The sequence below is a fragment of the Larimichthys crocea genome, chromosome XVI (assembly GCF_000972845.2).
Source record: "Larimichthys crocea isolate SSNF chromosome XVI, L_crocea_2.0, whole genome shotgun sequence".
NCBI lineage: Eukaryota > Metazoa > Chordata > Actinopteri > Sciaenidae > Larimichthys > Larimichthys crocea.
Genome location: NC_040026.1, coordinates 4,530,007 through 4,555,190, shown reverse-complemented (window position 1 = coordinate 4,555,190; position 25,184 = coordinate 4,530,007). Strand labels below are relative to the sequence as shown.

The window sequence follows — 25,184 nt, the reverse complement described above, 5'->3', positions numbered from 1 at the left end:
AATATTGTCTTTCCTGGCACCCAAGGTTCAAAATAAGCTAAGCTTGTCCTTTTATGGTAATACTTTGTGTCTTTGCATACTTCATATTGTTAGAAATGGATGGGTGTATGTATGTAGGAGTATATGTTCCTGTACTACAATATGTACTACAATTAAGAAAAAGAAATCTTCAGTGTGAACCTGCTGCTGGTTCTTACTGGTTCACACCTAAATCTTCCTCCCGTTAATATTTTCAGGTCAGTAGTTTATAGTGTCTCTCACTGGTACCAAAAGTGCCCTCTTGGATGCCCCTGTGGTAGGTAAAACATGATAAAGTGCCCTCTACAGTGCCCTTCCAGTGGACAGAATGCAATGCACTGTCATATAGCGTGATATAATGACTAATAATAACAACTCTATTTATATAGCATCTTTTAAAACAAGGCAGACGAGAGGACCAAACAGACAGCCAAACAAGTTAAGAAAGGTAAACCAAAACAGGCAGAGCGATAGAAAACTGAAAACTTTCTAAAATCTCAGAAATAAAAGAATTGCAGAGCAGTAATAAGAAGTATAAATATATATAGGACAGGGGAATAAAAGGGGAAAATTTGACATAAAACGTCAGATCTGGTTAATGGTAAAAGAATAAAAAAAAGATGAATACACAGCATCACAAAAAAGCAAGTCTGCTAGAATATTATTTGTCCTTTATGTGCTGCTAAATGTTTAAATAATTATGTTTTTATCTGTAGTAGCTGAACTTTAAATTGGAATCATATGATAAAACAACTTAAACATTAACAAGTTAGAGTCTGGATCTGTTTCACTTTCTGCACGATGGTGCTCCATCGCAAGCAGCTGGGGCCTTTTTATGTTTTTCACCCCTGTCCTCCACACAGTCCGCCACTGACGTCTGTAAAAGCTTTGCAGATATTTTTTTTCTCAAGGCTGAGAATAAAAAACACTCAGAATCACAAGGAGAAATACTCCAATAGAAATGGAAACAGAGAAGAAAGGAATAAAAAAAATAAAAAAAATCACCGGTTGATCATAAATTGTGGTAAAGTTTCTGCTGGCACCAAACACAATGTTGAGTTTGAACAGGGTGGAAAGTTGTTATTAAAGGCGGTGTAGTCAGACATGGAATATTTATAAAACCGAATGAATATTTTGATATCACGATTTGCTGCTGGTTTTGTGGAGGATGACAGCAGCACATGTGGAAAGAAAGCTTTTGATGCTGATAAAATCATTCACAGTCGGTCCAAATAAACAGGATTTCATTCAAATACTGGAGGATTCAAACAATCACAAGTTCAGTGTTTGAAATAAGTGCTGCATTACACTTCAGGATGTACATTGTATATATAATAAAATCTATCCTAATGTAGGAAAAAATAGATTTACCAAACAAAGACCTGATAAACTGGTAAAGGAAAGTGTAGTAGTAGTAGTAGTTGTGAGTAGAACAATATTCTTAATTAGGATACACGATAAAGCCATTTTTGCAAGCATGTTTACAGCAAATATGTTTGTTTCCTCTGATACCTGAAACATCGTGTACCCATTTAATGGGAACAAAGACTAAGGGAGCCCTTTGGCCACAGAGTTAATGGGAAGCACATTGCACTTTTGGAGATTCTGTGTAAAATGTATCTCTGGTATTTTCTGAATCTTTCCACTAAACAGTAACACAGCAGAAAAGCTGCAGACTGGGTTGTAAAATTGTACAACAGGGTCATCTCCACTGTAGAAACAGCAAGTAGTCACTAAGTGTTGTCCTACAACCTCTCTCCCTACATAACTTCTCCATATAGACAGAGGTGAGCACTCGGGTCCTTGGAGAGTCCTCTTGGAGAAGAGTCGTGATACATAATTTGTCTTCATTTTAATCCAAATTTTCAATTTCAAAGAGATATTATGTCGTCATTTTAATTCTGCACCCTTGTCGTTAAGTGGTTTACTGCACAGAGAACCTGCATGCACTTACGAGAGCTCTCTCCAAACTCTCTCCAACGATCGAGTGTCCCCTGAAATAATAATCCAGTTCAACAATGTGTTCTACAACATCGTGAGACGTGAATTAGTGTTGGACGCCGACCACTTACCTCAAGCATTTATCAGCATCTCAAGGTTGTTTTTTTTAGAGAATGCACAATTGAAAAAGATTATTGAAATGTGTGTGGGCTGGCTCCATGAACCTGGCCATAACAACAATAAACTCAGCTGTACTGTAAGAACTAAACTTTAATGTTTAATATTTTCACCTGTGAATGAGCTCATTTAGGACTTTTATTTACCATTAATAACGCAAAACACCCTCCACTGCTGCTTACATACATTTACTCAAGTACTGTACTTAAGTACAAATTTCACATACTTTCATGCCACTTTCTACTTCTGCTCCACAATATTTCAGAGGGAAGTACTGTATGTTTATTCCACTACATTTATCTGACAGCTTTAGTTACTACATACAGCTTTTATGAAGTTTTGGTATAAACTAAACAGCCGAACAATATGTACAAGTGCAGCTGAAACAATTAGTCGATTAACTGAGTAGTTAAAGGACAGAAAATTAAATGTCAACTATTTTGCTCATCAACAACCACAACCAATTAAATTTGAAGCAAAAACGTAAAAAATAAATCATGGTTTAAGGTCTCTGGGTAATCAGTTTATTAATCAAGAAGATAATCACCAGATTCATCCATAATTAAGATAATCAGTTGCACTCTTATGCAAAAAAGTTCAAAATTATCTCCATCTAAACCAAATACAACAGTAAAATCCTGCTTTTATATTAATACACAATAATAATCAAATTATAATATATAAAAGTGATACCATTTTTGCGATGCAGGACTTTTACTCATAATGTGTTTTTACAGTGTGGTATTACTACTTTTACTTCAGTAAAGGATCTGAACACTTCTTCCTCCACCATCTCTGGCCAACACAGTGACTCTCAGCTCCCCTGCATTACAAATCTCAATTTCACCCCTGAATATAAATAATGGCTTCATAATGACAGCAAATAGAAAGGGCAGCAGGGGGAAGCCCCATCTAATTTCACCCTGAGGAGGGAACTCTACTCACTGCGTGAATCAGAGCTACAATCCAGGTTTATAGCTTGTGCCAAATACTCTGCATAGTGAAAAGTGTGTAGACACTTGAATATTAGACCCACATTTTCATCTCATCCTAAAGCCACAAAAAAAAAAAAAAGGCTTTCCACAGGATGTTTGTAGACTTTTGTCCGATAAGAACTGGCCCAATCAATTCTCACAGCACAATCCAGTTCATCCCAAAGGACATAAGAAATGTTTGGTTTTCACACTGTAACTTCGAGGGATTTCTCAAAATGATGCACACTTTTGTCTAAAACATTTCACTCACCTCCCTTCTACCTGAGACTGTTGAGGCATCACTGTCATATAAGGAGGACCATTGCTTTAACCACAGACAGAACAACAACTAGCCTTAACCTTCTCAGTCAACAGTCACCATGTCTGCTTTTAAGCCCAAAACAACAATAATAAATAGAAATATTGGTAAAAACAGAATATCCTACACTTTCGACTTCCTGTCTCTCATTCTGCACTGTTTGCCAAAATATGTTATTTTATTTTATTTTCCACACTCACCTAGAAATAATCTTGCAACCCTCTTGGTGGTCCCAACCCCCAGGTTGGGAGCCACTGGTCTGAAATATCATTGTATACTGGAGCTGTAGACTAAAATACCTTTTTCTTGAGGACTTAAATCACAGGTGTTACTAATAACATTAACGACGGCTCCGGTGTGTTTAAGTGTTCCAGTAAGTAAGCAGTGAAGCAGCATGCACAACACCAGGACTGAAACCGAAGCATCTAAGTGGAATTAAGCCATCGTTAATTTTATTATTTACACTTGTTGTTTTTCCTACTGTGACATGTCTTTAAAAATATACCTCGCCAAAGGGTTGTCCACATACCTGTGGTTATATGCTGTGAACTAGTAAGAAGCATAACTTTTAGGAGAGAGAAAAAAAACAAATCTATTTACAGTCTGAAGCTTTTCTGCCAAACCTGCCAGTGAGTTTGGACGTCATTACATGCACCATCAGCCAGGACAAACAGTGTGCTACCAACCCACCTTCCAGTAGCTGCCAAGTTAAAATTAATTTATACTAATTAATACTACTGTGCTTTTGGATCTGTGCTCCTTCAAACACCTGTTTTATGTTCTGTCTGAACTCATGACATTCACCAGGAGGGACACTGCTGCTTTCCCTCCCTTCAGTCCATGATGGACTATCAAGCGTGCAGTTGTTCACCGAGACATTTGGAAGGTGTAAACTTAAAGGTTCACAGACTAAAAGCAATTCTGCTTGTGCATGCTTGCTCACTGTCACATTTCGTGCTTACTGAGACACTTAAATAGAACCAAGTTGTTAAAAATGTTATTAGTAACACCTGTGCTTTTCTCACTACGACAAGTCAAAACGTCTGCTGTGAAAAGACCTGTTGATGTGCAAATACAGCGATTTGTCGAATATAAATAGGAACACTCCTAATATGGTCATCCTAAAGCTCGTCTGATGAGAATAATATGTGAAAATGTGTTCCTTTTACCTGATTTTAACATTTTTATTATTATTACAAACTCATGCTGTGCTGCTAGATACAAAGCCCCATCAAGGTAACAGAGAAGTTAAATCATTAAGTGGTTTGAAATCACGCATTTAACAAGAAAAGGTAAAATAATTAAGGAAATACTTAATGACACAGAACACCAGCCTCTCCTCCATAATGGATAATACTTTAGATCATGAATGAAGAACTTTCTTCTCATCTTTAAGTTACTCATTGTATTTCCGCAGTAACTGTACATGCTGATACTACTCATACTACGAGTATTTTGAGCCATATTTTTTTTCCGACTATTTGTTGTTATTATTGGTTTTATTGTTGCTTATTCATTGTTCGTTGTTCAGGTAGTTTTCTTGTTTTCTTTCCTTTGTCTTGGATTGTTAATTGTTCGATGATGATGTGATGTTTTACTTGTGTGGACCTCAGGAAGAGTTGTTGCTACCTTAGCAGTGGCTAATGGGGACCCAAATACAAACATAAATAAATCACCAAGTTTCGAGAGACCAACTATGTCAGGCTGAATTTTGAGGAAGTGTGTTCAAAATTATGGAATCTTTGTAGTCTTGCGTTTTAATATTTCACTCAAGCTGACATGTAAACTATGATACTGTCAGAAAATGTAGAATAATTTTATTTTCCAAGCAAAATGCTACTTTAATGGCAATAAAATGGGTGGTGGAAGAAGTACTCAGATATTTTACAGGTTGTACATCCAAATCTAGTGTTAATTATCAAAATATATAATCCCATCTCTAAGTACTTATACAGACTGTAAGAATGTGTTTTATTGGATTATAATTATTGATGCATTTATGTGTACGCAACATGTTGCAGCTGGTAAAGATGAGGATGGTTTAAAATACTGTTCAGTAGAGTAGTACATAATAACACATCATCATCTATCACTTGTTGATTATATGTTGTATTAATAATCTGAATCTGTAGAGTATAATTGTACAGATAAATATTTCTCTCTGAACTGTAGTGGAGTAAAACTATGAAGTAGCATATATCTAAATACTCAAGTACAAGTACCTCAAAGTTGCTCTGCAGTGCAGAACTTCAGTTACTTTCCACCGCTCATACTATGACTGTAGGAAGGCTACTGGCGGAGAGTAGTGTCAGTTCCCAGAAAAGCAGTACATACTCAGTACATTAGACACTAGAGTGTGTTCACTGCCAAATCCTGAAGCTTGATAGGAAATTGTGAATGAAATGTTGTTACTGCCACCTATTGGAGTTCTGTGCAACTTCCCTTTTCTCATGTTCCTGCAGCAGAAAGCAGAACACCAAACAAAGTGTTTAGAGTATTATATTTTATTGTGTAAGAATACCATCATTTCTTTATAAAAAAAAAAACAGTGTGAGTGCTTTTACAATTTATTTACACATCATAGTGTTTATGCACACACGACTCGTGGAGGTCCATGCACAATTACACACACGACTAAACATGGAAAACAGACATTACATTCTTTGAGATTAGAGACGGTTAACATACAGTGACATGAATCTGTCGGACATTAGAGTCATTCAGGCATGTTCTCTCTCTTATGCACGCTTCTCACGTGCCGGCCGAGAGACTCCATCCATTTGAAGGATTTCCCACAGTAATTACACACAAAGTGTTTCCCTTCGGTGTGGATGGTCTGGTGTCTGTTGAGAGCGCTTGTTGTGATAAAAGTCTTCCTGCATATTTCACATCTGTAAGGCCTCTCCCCTGTGTGTGTCCTGATGTGTGCGGCGAGGTGGGAGCAGTTACTGAAGCGCTTTTCACAGACGGAGCAGCAGTAGGGCTTCTCTTTGCTCTCGTCGCCGTGGTGGTTGTTGTTGTTGTGGTTGTGGTTGTGGTTGTGATGGTTGGGGTGGAAAGGTAAGGTGGGGTCCTGCAGACTGCCTCTCAGGCCGGACGGAGATGAGATGAAGTCTTTGATGTCTGATTCGAGACCCTCGAGCTGCTCCGCGTCGTGCCCCATCCAGAAATCCCTGTGGCTCTTGTGCTGCTCCTTCTTCACATGTGAGGACTCTGGGTGCTCCTGCTCCATGCTGCTGCCTTCATCCTCCTCACAGTGCTGGGACTCTGGAGGCTCCACTGCAGGGAGGGTCTGATGGTGCTGCTGTGGAGGAGGAAGAGAGGGAGGAGGAGGAGGAGGATGGTGATGGTGGTGATGGGTGTGCTGCTGCAGCTGGGCTCCAATGCATCTATCCAACCGTGGCTCTGAGACACACAAAAAAACATCAATTTAAGTTAAAGCTGCATGAGCTTTGATTGCAAGCAGATTCACTTAGAAACCAACCTGACTTGAGGAGCTTCAGCTGCATCCTGAGGCGACTGATTTCCAAATCTTTTGAGCGTGAAATCTCCTCTTTGTACTCGGCTAGTGTTTTTTCGACAGCTCCAAAGATCTCCTCCGCCGCCGCCGTCAGTCTCTCGCTGAGGAAAGCTTTCAGTGAATGCATGCTGGACGCCTCTGGTGAAAATTAACAGCTTCAAGTGGAGCTACGAGACGTCTTCTTGTCGGTCCGTGAACGTCACGCTTCACTTGTAAACACGGACATGAGAGATAGAGAGAGAGAGGTTCAATGTGAGACAACTACCGCCCCTTGCTGGACAGGAGGTGCAAAGATATATATAATAGATATTATATATATATATATATAGATTATATATTATATATATAACTATATACACACACACAAATGAAACAAATAAAATAAATAAATAAAATTAAACGAACAGAACACCTTATAATCTTATTTAGTGCAATACACAAACATGCAAACATACATTAGCATTAAAGCCGTACAAAAGTTGTTATTGCCTAAAATGAAAGTTTGCTGCAACATTGTGTAACTTTTCTACCATAAACCAACAGATGTTGATGTTACATTGAAGTGTAATTAACACTTTACAGCACTTTAAGTCACACATCACCAACTATTTTACTGAAACTGAATCATATTTTATGGATAAAATGTTTGGTTTTTTTGTTTTCCCTCTGATGTCTAGATTTTCAGAGTTTCCAGTAAAATAAACTGTTGCAAACTATAGCTGCTGTTAGTTAATGTTAGCTCAGTTTGTTAGCTGGGCTGCCTGAACTGTGAGCTCAGAGCACAGTGTGTTTTTTACTACAGGTGTTTGTTTTGGGCCACCAGGATGAGGAGGTTTTCAGGCACGGGAGAATACTGACAGGGAGCAGTGCTTGTCTGTCATGCCAGAACAGGAGCTGTGGGAGAAGACAATGTAACAGGGATCAGCAGCCTCGATGGACATGATGTCAGAGGTGAAAAGACTGAAGGTGACATTGATGGAGAGAGAGTAAAGGACAGAGGACAGTAAATCTGAGTTTTAGTCATTGGTGAGAGCTGAAAGACAGACACCATAGCTGGCTGCTGTCCTGTGTTGTTGCACCTACTTGATGTTTCACTCTGTTAGTTGTCGACTCGCTAGTTTTTGATCATAAGTAATGTATTCTGAACTAATACACACATACAGATGCCCATACTTAGATGGTGGTATTGCACACTGTTGCTTTAAAGGGAAATTAATTTGTGCATCTAAATCAACTACGAACTGGTCAGGGACTGCTCAGGGGGCCTTAACTCCCCAGGTTACTTTGTGGTAATTTAATTAATTACAAATTTCTTGTACCACAAGAAGCACAATTAAAACTGAAATGATAATGCCCATGGGTGGCTCCTGCATTTTTTAATTAATTCAGTTATGAGGTTGAGCTTGTTTTATGCTGTAGAGGTGCCCAATCACTAAATGTTGTTTTAATACTTTTGATATTTCAGTTGAAATTATGTTCAATGACATTTGTGTTTAATCACATTATCACAAACATGCAGCTTTTTTTAATTTGTTGTGTGTCATGTTGATGTGCAGTGTAGTTTTGATACTGTTGCTATCTTTTTTTATAATGTTTGTATGTAGGGAGAAAAAAGGGCTGTTGTGTAGTTCGTTCTCCATCTGTACATAGCTACAGCATTGTGGAAGTGGTTCAGGCCTGTGGCTGTTTCAACACACTAAGAACATAAAGAAGACAAAGACACTGGGACGAGCAAATATTTGGTTAAAACCGAGTATTTGCTGTAGACAGACGTGAAGATTGTGAATTAAATCAAAACTTAAATTATAACCTCAGTCTGAGCTGCTCCAGGTTGATGCTTCAGGAACCCAAATCATGAAACTTTCACTGTCTCAGGAGTCAAGTCTCATGGAATGATCTGGAATATCAAAACCTCTTTGTAACCTCAAGGTCATTCACAATAACTTCCCTTTTATCTGCCTGTATCTGGTTTACCATATGTCCTATTAATGATTCAACCTGTTACTGATATTTAGACTTTTATTCATAAATGGTCTATTCAGTCAGTGGTGAGAAAGATGTTTATGCAGAAAGGTTTATTAAAGCGTTGCCAAGGAGAACGGGATTTATCAGTACGCTTATCATGACATGATGCTGCCTCAGATCTGATGTCCTCTCTGGCTCGTCTATATGCTCTCAGGATACTTTATGTCCATAAATAAGCATACTCAATGCATCTACAGTATAAAGTATCTACCAGTTGGTCATAAATCTATAAACAAGGAAATATGTTTATCCTTCACAGCTATGTCTATGTTATGAACCGATCTGTTGTGTCTTGGGAGTTTGACAGTCATGTCCTAACCTTGGTTACCATAGTAATGATCAGAATGGTGCCTTCGTTCCTGAACATAAACATACAGCCGCTCTGTGTCTCAAGAACAGAACTAAGTGTTCTCATAACAACCTAAGATTTAACACTGTCCCTACAGTGACTTCATAGTGACCTCAAGACATGCTTGACCCTGTTTAACCCATATGTGGCACACTACAGACAGTCACTGTCCTTTTGTTTCAGTCATCGTACCTTACCTTAAGACTGAGTAATCAAGCTCAAGGCCATGGAGAGACAAACATACAGAAACAGAACAGAGCAGAAGCATAAATACCTCAGCCTCACACTTATTGTATATTTTATCTGTTCTCAGACAATTCATCCATTCATTCACTTTCTGTAACCGCTCATCAGGGTCATGGTGGAGATGGAGCCTATCCCAGCTGACTTTGGCTGAAAGGCGGGGTACAGCCTGGACAAGCCATGTCATACTTCTCTTTCCCAAAAATTAAAAAAACCCACTATAATCTTTGTCTTGTCAGAGTTAACTCCTACGACACATATCTTTGCTTCCTGGTCCAATACGATATAAGTATTGTGTGTGAGTGACAAGTGTTAGGAGTTTGTTAGAAACCAGTCTAAAGCCTCACTGTATGTAGACATAATAAAACCTGTATGTATGCCTTGTAACAGCAGATGTTGTGATGAGGTGACTATTTTACAGTCTAATAAACATTAGTTTCTGTTCATGTTTGCAACTGGCAAAGCTACAATTTTCCTCTGAGACACTGCTGCGTGTCTGTTTTACTTCAGGGCTGTGATAAAAATAGCAGTAAATGCTTCTCTGCATGGCATTGTCTTAACAGGAGTTCATTACTGTAACAAGATACGCTCTCCTTGCCATCCTGAGTCTGAAGAACAGATTATGTAGTCTGTTGGTGTATATATACAGAAAACAGAGGATAGACTACACCAAGAATAAAGCAAAACAAGACACAGAACATTAAAACAGTCTCTTAACCGTTTATTATAATGTTTCCTTACAGCCTTCCCACCCTTTTACCCATGGGCCAATATGGTTAACATGAAATGGAAACTGATCATGCACATCTACAGGGGGGAAAAAGCCACAGAACATCATAATTACACAAAAAGAGACACAAATATTATAAAGACGAATAAATTTGATTGACAGGAGCTGTGACACTGTTTACAAAATAAAAGTTTGTAAACTTTTCAAGTAAAGGCGTGGACTGGCCGTCCACCTCAAGGTGTAATTCTCAGTCTTTACAGCTTGAGCACTTGGTGTGGAAGTTAGTATGCGCACAGGCTATTCTCAGTGGACTTAACTCTTTTCAGTGCAGTACAGTGTATGTGTCAACCTGTCCCTTTTCTTCTTGACGAAATATACCAAAAAAATATAAAGGAAAAGGAGGGAATGACGTCATTACACGAATACTTTGACCAAAAAAGGGGAAGAGGACTAAGTGCTGAGAGTAAGGGGTGATGGTACTGGATTGTATGAAAGGAGCTGGCCTCTGATCGGGACATTGTCTCGCTGTAGCTGCCGGGTTTCTTATGCCTTGGCGTTAATGATTTCGATAAACTCTGGCTTGAGGGAGGCTCCACCCACAAGGAAACCGTCAACATCCTTCTGGGAGGCAAGCTCCTTGCAGGTACCACCGGTCACAGAACCTGAGAAGAAGAAGATCAGATACATGAGAAGAGATCGACAAGGGAAATCAAAACAAGAAGACGCAAACTTTATCTTGCCACAGTGACTGACCTCCGTAGATGATCCTCACAGAGTTGGCCACAGCCTCAGACACGTTGGTCTTCAGCCAATCCCTCAGTTTCTCATGAACCTCCTGAGCCTGAGATATCACACAGGAAACAGACACATTACGATGAGTTATAAAAACAGACTGTCGTAATCATTTTCAGTGGTTACTTATCTTACCTGCTGTGGGGAGGCGGTCTTGCCGGTGCCAATGGCCCACACAGGCTCATAAGCAAGCACGACCTTGCTCCAGTCCTTTACATTGTCTGTGAAAGAGACGTGTGATAAGACTCAAATTTGTATTTCTCAACTTTTCTGATTTCCACAACACTAACTGCCCCTGAAATGTGCGTTGCAACATTCAGACTCTCTCCTGCGCATATAAAACTCTACAATGGGACTGTAAAGGAGTCACGTACCTGCGATGACCTTGGTCTGAGCAAAGACGACCTTCTCGGTGATGCCGCCCTCCCTCTCGTCCAGCTTCTCGCCAATGCATGCGATGACACCAAGACCGTTTTCCAGAGCGTGGGCCGTCTTCTGACCAATGAGCTAACACAACACACAGAAGTATTTAATCACAACGGGAGGGATAATGCGTTTTCTACTCATGGCGTTGTTACTAAACAAAAATAAAGATGACAAATCATCCAGAATTACCTCGTCACTCTCGCCGAAGACATGGCGCCTCTCAGAGTGTCCCAGGATCACCCAGTTCACACCACAGTCCTTGATCATCGCAGGGCTGCAGGTAGATAATATTCATATAATAAACACAATCAAAGACGCTCCATTTGAAAACAGTTTTAATACTTCCTTTGATCGACACGTGGCGTACCTGATCTCCCCAGTGAAGGCACCTTTGGCAACTTTGTAGCAGTTCTGAGCAGCAACTCCGAACTTGGCGTCCAGTTTGGACCTGGCAAAGTCCAGGTAGATTGATGGAGCACCGCAAACCACCTCTATCAACACAGCAGAACAAGAAGAAAAACAATGCTTAGGTTTTTAATAGTACTGAGAGGTATTCATAAAACCAAATCAAGACATTTTCCCAGCTCATTCGGTGTCAATCATCTGACAGAGTTTTGGGTTAGAACCAGGCATCACTCTAAAGACCCTTCAGTGTGCCAAAATGTGTGCTTTTACACCGGCCTGTCAGTTTAAAAGAACACCCTGTAGAACCACCCTAAACTGCTGCCAAGACAAGGACAAGACTACATTAGCACTTTCTCCACCACATTACAACACAGTGGGGATAAAAGAGCCAAATTCAGCCCAGTTAATCCAGTAAAACACTTGTGTTGGTGTTTAAAAGCTCAACCCATGCTCCAAATGTAAACATTTGAGGCCTTACATGTAATTAAATCTAAGTGTTTTCAGATGTGGTTGAAGGCTTCTTCAGCTCAGTGATGCTCGGTGCAGCAGCACTAAAGCGACACAAGCATCAGATTTGTAATTCCAGCCAAAAACATCAATATACTGCTAATATAGTGCTGCTGCAACTCAAATTACTATCTGTATTATGAAACTCACTACAAGTTGTGTAACTTTCTTTGAACTGATACGAGTTGTAGCCTAAAATGTTTGCACTTGTGTGCAATGATAGTAGTAGGCCTACAGACAGCACGGGTCAAACAGAGTACAGTACAGTGAAGACACTGACATTCAAAATGTAACTATATCTTTGGGGTTATGCATGTCTATATTAAAGCCCCCTGTTATTATTGGTATGGTAAAGGTCATTTCTCCCCGGCCACAGTCAAACGTCCCCGCACTAAAAGGTCTGAGTTCAGCCTCCTAAAAGGTCGCCTACATGGCTGCATACTGCAGAGGTCAGAGGAAAGTCACGAGACAGCGTTCAAAAAAGGAAAAAACAGAAGAACCACCAGATAACATGTGAAGAGAGTCGGTCTGGGGAGGAATCAGCTGAACTTTGACTTTAAAGCTGTGCAGAAGGGTCCAATGGGGAAAGCAGCCTGCTTGAGTTTCTCTGGCGCTGCAGAGGGGGCGGATTCATTAATGGAGCAAAGTCCGAGGATAGCAGGCTGCAAGAGAGAGCTACAGTTTGCAGGCCTGTGACACAACATTACAGTTGCATAACATCAACTTGCAGGAAAAATACAACTGCTGGCCTGATGACAGCAGGAAACAGGCTTAAACACATTGAGCGTGTGTTCACTGTCAGCAGAGTGCATTGAATGAATAATTAAAAAAAGAAAAAAAAGAATAATGCCTTGATAAAACAGCAGCAGGTAGGAGCATGTGTAGTTTGTTTCCAGTCTGCAGGAAGCAGGCAGCAACAGGGCAAATGTCCACTGCTGATGCTGCTTTCAAGTCACGTGGGAAAACTCATTAACAAGACAAATTAACATGTTTTTATGAGATTTTGAGTCGTTTAATTTCTTCCGTGACTGTGAAGTGTCGCTGCCCGGCTTTCCTACTGTGTCCAACAACCTAAAAATAACTTGAAAGCGACGCACACAATAGGCTACTGCATCATGTATAGATGTTAAACGAGCGGCCGCACTTGAACGCAGCATGCTTTCACAGAGACTACGTGCCGCTGCAAACGCACACCCACCACCTCCGACATTACAGACAAACCATCATCTGTACTCACTAATTTCTGTCTGTCTGAGGTAGAAAACGGTTAAAACACCCCCTGATAACACAGCTCACACTTGAATGTAACTTTATTAAGGTAGGGAAATGAGGGAGAGATGTTAATGCAGTCAGTGATTTATTGAATGACAGAGCCATTTTGGTTCCGGGTGGGAAAAAAAAATCAGTTGTGTGAATTAATACAACAAATAAAAATGTTAAACAGCAGCGAACAATGTAAGCTTTAATTATGATAAAGATGTGCGGTTAAATTAAAGACGGCTGTCAAAATCCACATACCGACATTTGGGTCCACCTTTCCGCCGTTCATGGTCTGGATGAGCTCCCCAAGGCTCTTCTTGTCTCCGTTCATCTTCCAGTTTCCACCAACGAAGAATTTTCTGCTCATGATTGCGGTTTTTTTTTTGCGAGTTTAACCTAAAAAAAGGATTCAAACAGTAGCGACACAACAACCCACCGGGGTGCACTTCGTCTGGGGGCAAGAGAGCGGACGTGAGAGAGCAGTTCAGAGTATTTATGAACATGGGGAAGATTTAACCCCTCCTCTCTCTCGGCTCCATTGGTGTAAGGCGGCACGCCCGTAAACGCATCACCGCATATGTGAGGAAGGGGAAGAGCAAAATGTCACGCTGCGTTCAAGTGCTGTGTGTGAATATGGATTAACCATTACTTTGATTCTTTAAAACTTATGAAATCAAAGCAAGCCCTATTGCTCTATGACTGTTTATCAACTTTTACTTTTGATTTATCCCCTATAAAAAATAATCTTTCTTTCCATTGCTTTACTTTATATTGTTGTTCTGTTTATACTGTTAAGCGCGTTCGTTGTTTTGCAAGTAAGGAGAACTCAAAGTCAGAAGTCTGTTTTAAAAAATGTATTTGAGCATTGAAGAATTAACACTGACTCTAGGAGTGAACGAGTTGCTGCAGCCAACGTCCCCAAAACAAGTGCCTAACTTACAGGTAAACATAGTTTTTATATGAGAATGTGCTACTATCTTATTGGTCTAGAGGTGCCGTGATTTAGACCTAGCTCCCCCTTGATTAGTCCATCTTGATGTCCGTCCTCTGCTCCAGTCGCCAATCTGAAGGGGCAGCAACCTGGGGAGGAAGATATTACACCCTGGGTGTGCAGATCTTTAATAACAATAACCTATGTGTAACCAACCACGCCCTTAATGTGCCAACACTTATTATGTGGCTGACCGCATCATAACACTTATGTTAAGTAATATAACAACACTCATTGTTTTCTGATATAATACAGCACTTGTATTACTGGTGAAATATTTATCCCTAACAATACCCTATTCTTCTTGAATGTAAGAACGCTCAGTTCTGAAAGCAACAACTTTTGTTATTGTATTTGAATATGCTTATTTGTATTGTATTTTGCAATAAAGTTAAAAAAAGAATGGGGCCAGTGGTGACAGAAGTACTGAAATGCTCAAGTAAAAGTACTTGTTACTTATAAACGTACCGGAAAAGTAAAAGTACTCATACAGTATTCACAATAATATAATATAATGCCAAAAACTGCAGTTCCTCAAACAGCCACTTGAGGCTGGCTACATAACGAGTCAATCTCCATAAAATGTCAAACTTCACAGAAGAAATAAACATGTTTACAGCCTGGTACAAAAAATGGTTTTGGTCTCTATAGCTAATTTTCCCGTTCATGACAACTGTAACGAGACAGATTTTTTTTTATATAACTCAGCTGTTTGAATTATATTAAGGCTTAAAGTTTAAGGTTTAAAGGATTATTACTAATAACACAGAGTATCACTACAGTCGATCAGCTGTGCAGTGTGTTGAGAAGACCTGACTAACAATTCACCGTTTGATTGGCGACAAAAGTCCCGCCCTTTGCTCGTTAATATAATCCAGCACCATCACAATGGACAGTGTGTTCAGAGTACGAATCATGTAAGGGTGCCAATAATGCTTCAGGAACCAATAGCTCTTTAGATATTTCTCTAGTAGGTTTCTCATTTTGAGAAGCCCTCTATCAATGTTAAAAATAAAAGCAAGTATTCTGTATGTTCTTCTAGAAGGTATATGTAAATACATATATGATGTCTGTATATTAATGATTAATTCTACTTATATGTAAGAATACATATATATTTGCAATGTCTTTGTTTTGAAAACAAAAGTAAGTACACTTAAAAATCATATACACTAAATAAAATATATGTATAGTTATAATACAGGTTATAACTATTGTGACGTGACAGGAAACCTATTTAAAAAAGTGAAACAGAGTCTTATGTTCTTTTCACTGAAAGTATATAAGGTATATCCCATTATTAATCAGTTTATTAAATATATGCTTGTATGATTTTAAAATGAAAGTTGCCTTTACATTCATTTTCTCTGTAGGCTATACTTGTTCAGTACATTTGACTTAGGGGCTGATTCTGTGATGACCACAGTCTGTTGTAAAAGGCGTGTGCTTAATTCATGTTATGAAACTGTGTATATAACACACCTGCAGGACCTGGTTTTGACCAGCAATAATGGATGAAGTTATAGTTACACTGAGAGACGACAAAGATACCATCAAGTGTGAGTGAGTAGCCCCAAGCCCCGATCCTGAAACAGACCAGTTACCACAGCAGTCAGCTTGGTCCCATTTCCATCCAGACGACCAGGATACCACAAAACTCAGACAGGTTACAGTGTCTGTTTGTGATTTCAATAAAATATGAATGTTTTTCACAACACTGTTATATAAATGGTAATGTGACATCCATCAGTATCAAAGACTGTATTTGGAAATCCAGCTGTTTGAAACTCTAACTGTGATGTCAATTGATAGAGCAAACTAGCCAATCACAGGTAATTGGGCACAGAAGGCTCAACCACCAAAGAAAACTCAAACTGCAAGAGGTACATTTGTTTTGTTAGTAATAATAAGTTTACTGACAAGAATTTGTCAATAAAAAGAGAACTAAAGAGTACTAGACAGTTGATTTTTCTGTTTGTTTTCCCAAAAGTTAAATACATTTAAAAAATGATCTTACTGTGTCAATTGTACTAAAAACGGTTAAAACATACACTGTCATAATTTGGTACAAGAAACGTAATAATAACACAGAGTATCACTACAGTCGATCAGCTGTGCAGTGTGTTCACAGGACGTGACTGACAAGTCACCGTTTGATTGGCGACTAAAGTCCCGCCCCCTTTGTGCTGTCTGAGTATGGAGCTCTCTGATTGGAGGATATTCAGCACAGTTTTATGTACCCGACATGCACTGCGGTATAACTCGTTTTATTTTACACAAATAAAGTTTAAATTTACAATTTTGAGGAGCTTAAAATGACGTTTGTCAAGTTACACACAAATATGTAAACAGCGTTTGTTTTTATTGATTTTATTTTGCTCGTTTGTAAAGTTTATATAATCCGGCACCATCACAATGGACAGTGTGTTCAGAGTACGAATCATGTCAGGGTGCTGTTCATACTTCAGGAACTAATAGCTCTTTAGATATTTCTCTAGTAGGTTTCTCATACAGAGAAGCCCTCTATCTATGTTGAAAGTAAAACTAATATATATTTTACCAGAAGGCATTTGCATATATGTTGTTTCTAAGTAGTCCCTGTATATTTGCAATTAATTCTAGTTATGTGTAATATAGCTATATATTTATGTCTTTGTTTTGAAAACAAAAGTAAGTACACTTAAAATGATATAAAATAAGAACTAAGTTTAATGTTTTGAAATAAGAAAATGTATAATGTGATATATATATACATATTGAAACATTTTATGTCTATATAATCATAAAAACCTATGCTACGTTACAAGGATTCATGTTTTTTGGCCACTCTCTTACATCTGTTTATTTATTTAACTACTCTAGTTTAAATACTCGCAGCTGTGAGATTTGACATACAAATCACACAGACAGCTGATAATCATTTATTTTTAACAGCACTGGAGGGCTTCTCAAACAGAGAAACCTACTAGAGAAATATCTAAAGAGCTATTGGTTCCTGAAGTGTCAAAGGTCCTCTGACAGTATTAGTACTCCAAACACATTCTCCATTGTTATGGTGCCAAATTATATTTACTTTACAACTCAAACAGAATGTCAGTAAGAACAAAAACTGTATGTAAAGATGTGTATAATTTGACACATTTCAAACTCAAAATTCAAGAATTCAAGTTTCAGGTTTATTTGTCAAGTGTAAGTGAACACAGGGTCAACAATACAATGAAATTTGTGAGACAAGAGGAACTCAGCATAAGAGCACTAAACAGTGTAACAGCACTACATATAAGGATAAAAATAAGCTAAAAATGAAATAAAATACTATAAAAGTTTAGGTTAAAAAAGAACAATAAAGATATAAAATATACTAAAATAGAATATAAAAAATATGTAATAAGTGTATAAGTGTTCTAATACATATACAGGTATTGAAGTGAGCAGTATAAAGAGAGTTAACATGAGATACAGATTTATGTAACACTTTATATCAAGTGTGAGTAAAGTGGCAGATAGAAAATCAAATTAACCTGTCTTTAACTAAGTACATTTTAGTGCCATATAGCCATACATATACTTATATTTATACTGATAATTCTGTTCACATTGCACTGTGCCACTATTGCCACACGGAATAGATGGATAGATTTGTATATTTTTATTTTATATTTTTTATCTTTTACTTATAGTTTATATGTCATGTTTATGCTGTTTGCACGGGATAAGAGGGAAACAAAATTTCAATACTCTGTATGTCCTGTACATATAGCAGCATTGACAATAAAGTTGACTTGATTTAAATAATAATCTTTAACTATGTAACTGAATTTTTTCTGGTAAACCATGAGCAGTGTCTTTAACTAATGTTGTACCTGCATGAAGCCACATGAGGGCACACTTACACCTTGTTTTTCTCACAGAGGGTTAATCTTCACACACACACACACACACACACACACACACACACACACACACACACACACACACGCACACACACACGCACACACACCCACACACACTGCTGGTTAACTAGTTTTTGCCAGCAGCATGCAAACATACATTGAACACATACATTAGAATTAACCTATAACACAGTAACCGTACGTTAAAATTAACCTGAGGATAAATCTAAATTAAAATATGTACAGAGAAATTAGACATGTGTAGCAAAATATATTGTTAACATATTGTGTCCAGTAAAATAAAGAAAAGAAAAAAATGAAATATAAGAAACAGAGAAAGAGAAAAAAAGCAGGTGCCTATTCAGGAAAAAGACAATATTAGTACATTTTAAATAATAATCTTTAACTATGTAACTGAACTTTTTGTGGTAAACCATGAGCAGTGTCTTGTTGTACCTGCATTAGTTAAAGAAATTTACAGTTAAATAATTGAAGTTGTTGCACATTATTTAACTGTAAATCTGATCTTTTATACACATTTAATATATATATATATAATATATTATATATATATATATATATATATATATATAAATATATATATATATATAGATATTACATATATAAACTTATATAATCTTTATGGTATATATCTTATATAATCTTTAACTAGGTAACTGAATTTTTGTGGATAACCATGAGCAGTGTCTTAACTAACGTTGTACCTGCATTAGTTAAGAAATTACAGTTAAATAATTAAGTTGTTGCACATTATTTGACTGTAAATTGTCTTTTATACACCTTTAATATAATATATATATATAATATATATATATATATATATATATTATATATATATATATATATATATATCTAATATATATATATGTTCTTATAGATGGTTCCTTTTTGTGTATCTGCAAAGTATTGTCAAAAATTATCCCCTGGGATTATTAAAGTAGTAGTAAACTAAGTCCATTTTAAATTAAAATCTTTACTATGTAACTGGAACTTTTTGAGCATGTCTTTAACTAACGTTGTAACCTGCATGAAGCCACATGAGGGCACACTTACACCTCGTTTTCCTCACAGAGGGTTTAATCTTCACAAACACACACACACACACACACTGCTTGCTGCTGGTGGTGAACTAGTTTGCCAGCAGCTTTTATCACTGTGCTGCTGCTGCTGTCTGTCAGCACACAGGTCCAGATCTTAGTTACTGGAAAAAAGCCCAGTCGGAGTGGAGTTAAAGGCGGACAGACACGCAGGGAGGGAAAGGGGGAGGGTGGACTGGGAGGAGAGTCAGCTTTCTAACCGAAGGAAGGAGCTGAAACTTTAAAAAAGCGAGCGTGTGTGTGTGTGTGTGTGTGTGTGTGTGAGTGTGAGTGTGCTGTGAATCAGTAGAGTTCACTGAACCGTCGCGAAGAGACGTTTTCCCCGCCCACAAGAAAGATGGCGGCTCCCTTGCTGGAGTCTGTCGGAGTCCTTAGTTTCCCCGGAGCCGGCGGGTCCGCCTCATTTTACTATTTAATCGGTGAGTTTCGCCTCACTCGTCGGTCACCGTCTGTTTCTGGTTTGGCTAGCCGAGACGAACAAACCAAACCTTGTGGTCAGCAAACGGCTTAATTTTCTGTGTGTGTGTGTGGTGAGTGTTAACGCAGGCTAACACCAGGCTCAGTCAGGTATTCACTGAAAACAAACAAACTGTTGTTTTTGGTCAAACTAAACCGACTCACCGTGAAGCCAGCAACCGTTTCTTCATGAACTAACGCCGGCTTCAGATTGATTGATAATAAACGGCACACACCCCAAAACCTTCAATTAGTGACCTAAAACACGGCTGACTTAATGTGTGTTAGGTGGACATGAATCAGAACATGCGGCTAGTTTGGTGTCCGTGTCTTAGGTAATTTCTTGGCACAGTTAGGTCAGTTGAGCTGGGCACTGGACTAACCACAACAACCCCTCCTGCAGTTTGGATGACATTGTTTTTGAGCTGTGGGGATTAGCATAATTGTATCTGGTGGCTGGTGTTTGGTGGAATAACAGACAGACAGACAACAGACGACAGATATATAGATATACTGGGAAATTCAGTGGCAGCAGCAGCATTACACCCAGTGATGAAGACCACAACATAAGAAAAATAAAAGAACAAACTATACATAATAAAATATCAAAAATAGCAATAGTAAATAAAATATATTGTACAAAAGTAATACAACAAATTGGCAGTGTTGATTTAGTGCAAATGAGAAGAAAAGAATTGCAATGGTGGTTACTACATACGGCGTGAAGAAAAACAGTAATGTCCCCAGTGTTGTTTTGGAGGAGAGAGGGGACAATGCTTTGACAAGGATAATAAGCACAGGCTGCCAAAATTTGTCAACCCCCCCCCCAACCTCCATTTTACATTCCAGGGTTTGACAGATGACGGGGGATAAAAAACATTTGGAACAAGGCCTCAATTTAGGACAAGTGGTGTTGTTGCCTCAGTTATTTGTGGAGACGTAGGGTAAGAGGTCGTCCTCCGTGCTTGTTTCCTTCTCCTGAACTTTGCTCTGACACAGGGACATGTCAACCACAAAACACAACCTGAACGTGGCCCTTCACATCAGACTTTGATTGGCGAAATGCCTCAAACCCTTCTCAGTGCGCCTGTCACATGTTCCTTGCCCCGGTGTTGCTCAACAGTGTCTTACGTAATATCCCAGTCATATAGTAACTGCTTTGCAGCTTAAAATATCAACTGGTTTTGTTGCTGTTTCCTCTGTTATACATAGGCTCATATTTAGCCAACGCCTTTGCAAGAGCGACTGCATAGTAAATGCACCGCGTGGACTTGATAGTTGATATAGATAACATGTACAGATCAAGGATCTGCTAAAACATGGTGCCACTACAGTATAAATCAGTTTTCAAAGGAGCTCTGCAGCCCAGTGGCTATGAGGATTGTAGCCCTGTGACAGCTCTATACTTAACTTATTGGGATTACACATGTTTTTAAAGGATATGTATGTTTTTGTGTGCCTCTCACTGATTTTTGGACTTCCCACCTCTGTGATATAGTTTTCGCTGCCTCCTAAAACAGCATGGCCACTGTATGCAAACGTTGTTCAAGCAGCAGTAAGTATTGTATCTTCAGCTGAATGTTGGTACACTGGTATTAATATGCACTTGCACTAGGGAATGTATTATGACAGCAGGATTTGCATGTAGGGGGTTTGACTCAAATGAACAACAGTGCCTCTTTTCATCGTTCGCGAAGGAACATGTCACCCTAGTGCAACAATGTGGCCATCGAGTGTGTTTAGTTTGGGACATAAAGGAGGTCTATGGCAAAGAGGGCTAAGCTGTATCAAGCTTGCTTGTTGGCAACTAAAAAAAGGTAGAAAATCCCCTCACCACTCACTTTAACGTATCTCAGAAAAGCAGCTTGAATGTTGTTTAAAAGTCTGCAGCTGTCATGCACGTGACTATGCCGTCCCCCCTTGATGACACTAATTATAGATCTTTTGCTAGTCCCGGTAGGCAAAGGTGAAGGGACTTCTCGTCCAGCCAGAAGAGTAATTGAAATGTTGGGCTGTAGATCATATTCACACCCAAATTCATATATCCTGACAAATATAGCATTTCTATGAAGGCGTTTTAGATATCTACATGTCCCAGTAATCACGTTATGGAAGAGTCAAAATCTGAACAAGAACAAGCCAAACTAAACTGGTGGTGAGTGATGAAAGTTTGTCTTTTCCACAGCACCTTTCTCCTTGAAATGCAGATAGCCGCAACACTTACATCCAAATGGTACTAATGTCTGGGCTGTGTGTGTGTGTGTGTGTGGGGTGGTGTGTGTGGTGTGTGTGTGTGTGTGTGGTGTGTGGTGTCGTAACGTGTTTTAAAAGCAAGGTCAGTGTTGTTAATGTTCAGGAGTTGTCAACAACGGCTCCTAAGCTGATAGGAATATGCTGTAGCTACCACCTAACATTTTTTGTCCCCTCTCGCTGTCCTTCCTTCAGGTATCCCCTGTGGCACTGGTTATACCGGCAATTCTTGTTCCACCCACACCGCCACAGTTTTATAACATTGGTTCCACCACGCGTTCTCTGGGCTGGCACTAGCAGCATTCAACTTTGGTGAGAATGGAGAGGGAGATTAAGGGCGTGTTGTTGTTGTTATTATTCACCCATGAAAATGAGATGGCATGATTCAAGAATGTTTTGTTTGCCATTATCATACAGAGTTTTAAATAATCGGCTGGTAAGTTTCCTATTCTTTTGAGTTTGCAAAGATGTGTGTCAGCCTTCTTTAAAGGGCTGCCTGGTGATTTTTCATGTAAACCCGCAAAAAGTTTAAACTCACAGCTTCCAAACATATATATATAGATATAATATATAATAGATATATATATATAATATATCATATATATATATATATATATCTATATATATATATATATATATACAATATATATAGATATATATCCGAGGCATTTTGTGGCCACAGTTCCCCCATAAAGCTGTCACAATTGCTTCACACGAGGAACTGTGACACAGAGAATCGGACAATCTGGGGTTACTCTTCTTTTTTGCCTGCTGGTCCGTGCACTGCCAACACTGCCAGTTTTCCCTACATGCTCCGCAAGACACGACGGCAGCCCCGCGCGTCAGATCGACACAAACTATATCCGTGCTCAAGAAAAACGAACAATACAGGATATAGAGGATACATGCAAACACATAACTAAAATAACCCGATACTTAATGCTTAGGGCGAGGGTCTGCTTTTGCATATGGTCATTACAGTTGACTAACTTTCTTGTGTGTCACAAGAAACATACATGTTGATTTTGACAGGTTTAACACGCAAACACAAGACAGGTTAGGAGTCCTTGACAGAGTAGTGTGCCCCACCAAATATCTTTTCTGGGAATTGGATCATCAACTATTGGTGAGGTATTTCGGGTTGAACGAGGAAGTAAACGTGGTGCTTGTTAACAAACTACACCAGCAGGTTTTGGACAAATGTAAATGTACTTTTCCTGTGACCATTGTCAGAGCTGCTGGTAAAAAAAACTTTTTTCTTCATTGAAGTATCTGTTGATAGGTCCTACTGAATAAATTTGTTGTTAGAGGCGCAAAAAAATGTTACAAATAATGAAAAATTCCCCATTAAGTTCCCAAGAGTTGTGTTGTGGTGTGTTTTTCAGATATGGCTTGTTTTGTTTGGCCCAAAACCCAGAGATTTAAATTTAGAGCTCATGAATCATTTCCAAAAAAATGCCAACATTTGCTTGCCTCTGTGTTCCTACCTCTGTTTCACCACAGGTTGAATAAAACAAGCAATTTGAAGAGACCGTCTTTTGACTTTGGTAAATTATAACAAACAAACAGGCATATTTCGGACATTGTTACGGACAAACAGTGAATCGAATCAATCTTACATTTATTGTCTACTTTAGCAATAGTAAAAAAACCATTATCTGTGATTTACTATCATAGAGGGTAAAAACAGCAGATTTTATAATTTGAGAAGCTAGAATCACTAACTTTCAATCTAAATCTCTATTCGAATGAACGACTATGGCCGTCACAGCTCTAACAGTAAGATAACTTATAGTTGCCAAGTGAACGCATGGTAAGTATTGCCCTCTTGATAGATGAATGGATGGAGCTTCCTCACAGATGAAGATGGCGTAATGGGAGTAAACACAAACAGCTACATTGATCTCTTTCTCTTTCTTCTTTTTCTGTTTGGCTGCGCGTGGATTTTTACAGCAGGTCTGTTGCTTTAAACTTTCTCCTTGGTGGAAATACTTTTATTTTTTTTTTCTTTCAACCCTCTTTGGAAAGCTTGTTTCAAGAGTCGAGGTGGGGATCGTAAGATTTGCCTTGTTGTCTGTTCTCCATCTTTGGCTGATAGTGAACTGTGGCAGGGAAGATGCTGTTGTCATGTCTGGTTTAGAGGTCACACTTGACCTGCACTCAAAACCGTCAGTCCCAACCTCCCGCCCCCTCTCCCTCTGTCCGTCTCAGTCCAGGCTCTCAGATCTATCAATCCGCAGTAAATGTCATCCTTGTCCAATTCCTGCTGCTGAGGGCTTAGGGAGGACGTAACAAATGTCCTGTGCAGCTTTACCTTTCAAATGGTGAGGTTGTCCTGGGGTTTCCTCGCCCCCTTTGCATCCAGGCTTAACTTTATAAGCGTTTAGCACCCTTTATTTATTTTTGCCCGCTGTCAACTCTTTATGCAGTGGTGCAGGTAATGTTGGTCTGGCACAGTCCCCTCAGATCTGATATCTGCTCTGTAAGCTCTGCACCTTTCCTTTTTAAAAATGACTTGTTAAGGCCTAAACACAGTTTGTACCAGTATTGAAAAGGGGCCATGCTTATAACCATAATCCTGTGACGTTGTCCCACGTGCTTCCTGTGGGAATGCTGCACACTTTATTTTTTGCTGCTCTGCATTTAGTGCGGCAACTTTTTAAGAATACCAACGAAACCAAGTTTCTAACCAGAAATAGCCCACTGGGGAATTTCCTGTTTTTAAACACCACTTCCTGCGATTTTTGTTGTTGGGCAATTTCCTTTTGTCATTAAGTTTCTACTGAAGTT

The 25,184-nt window shown here is 38.9% G+C and overlaps 2 protein-coding genes and 3 non-coding genes across 5 annotated transcripts; 2 read left to right on the top strand and 3 right to left on the bottom strand.

The window, feature by feature from the left end:
- Positions 1–5,980: 5,980 nt before the first annotated feature.
- Positions 5,981–7,206, bottom strand: LOC113747905 (zinc finger protein 436-like). Its single transcript, XM_027289736.1, has 2 exons — positions 6,914–7,206; positions 5,981–6,834 (listed from the first exon to the last, which is right to left on the bottom strand). Exons 1-2 carry the CDS (start codon positions 7,074–7,076, stop codon positions 6,146–6,148), a joined length of 852 nt encoding a protein of 283 aa, XP_027145537.1. The 5' UTR covers positions 7,077–7,206; the 3' UTR covers positions 5,981–6,145.
- A 3,066-nt stretch (positions 7,207–10,272) lies between these two features.
- tpi1b (triosephosphate isomerase 1b) lies at positions 10,273–14,170 on the bottom strand. Its single transcript, XM_010747789.3, has 7 exons — positions 13,945–14,170; positions 11,882–12,005; positions 11,704–11,788; positions 11,463–11,595; positions 11,224–11,309; positions 11,050–11,137; positions 10,273–10,958 (listed from the first exon to the last, which is right to left on the bottom strand). The coding sequence occupies exons 1-7, from the start codon at positions 14,051–14,053 to the stop codon at positions 10,840–10,842; spliced, it is 744 nt and encodes a 247-aa protein (XP_010746091.1). The 5' UTR covers positions 14,054–14,170; the 3' UTR covers positions 10,273–10,839.
- A 1,446-nt stretch (positions 14,171–15,616) lies between these two features.
- LOC113747925 (U7 small nuclear RNA) lies at positions 15,617–15,674 on the top strand. The gene has a single exon (XR_003463997.1). It is a non-coding gene; the product is annotated as a U7 small nuclear RNA (small nuclear RNA).
- Positions 15,675–17,143: 1,469 nt separating this feature from the next.
- On the top strand, positions 17,144–17,201 carry LOC113747924 (U7 small nuclear RNA). Its single transcript, XR_003463996.1, has one exon. It is a non-coding gene; the product is annotated as a U7 small nuclear RNA (small nuclear RNA).
- Positions 17,202–17,616: 415 nt separating this feature from the next.
- Positions 17,617–17,674, bottom strand: LOC113747926 (U7 small nuclear RNA). The gene has a single exon (XR_003463998.1). It is a non-coding gene; the product is annotated as a U7 small nuclear RNA (small nuclear RNA).
- Between the last annotated feature and the right edge of the window lie 7,510 nt (positions 17,675–25,184).

What these genes read in the sequence shown, in the direction of transcription:
- tpi1b (XM_010747789.3), bottom strand. Translation starts at nt 14,053, where the DNA reads ATGAGCAGAAAATTCTTCGTTGGTGGAAACTGGAAGATGAACGGAGAC. An exon ending in TCAGACCAAGGTCATCGCAG is followed by an intron (nt 11,310 to 11,462) that starts GTACGTGACTCC and finishes TCTCTTTCACAG; the next exon opens with ACAATGTAAAGGACTGGAGC. An exon ending in AGACCGCCTCCCCACAGCAG is followed by an intron (nt 11,138 to 11,223) that starts GTAAGATAAGTA and finishes GTGATATCTCAG; the next exon opens with GCTCAGGAGGTTCATGAGAA.
- LOC113747905 (XM_027289736.1), bottom strand. Translation starts at nt 7,076, where the DNA reads ATGCATTCACTGAAAGCTTTCCTCAGCGAGAGACTGACGGCGGCGGCG. An exon ending in GCTGAAGCTCCTCAAGTCAG is followed by an intron (nt 6,835 to 6,913) that starts GTTGGTTTCTAA and finishes TGTGTGTCTCAG; the next exon opens with AGCCACGGTTGGATAGATGC.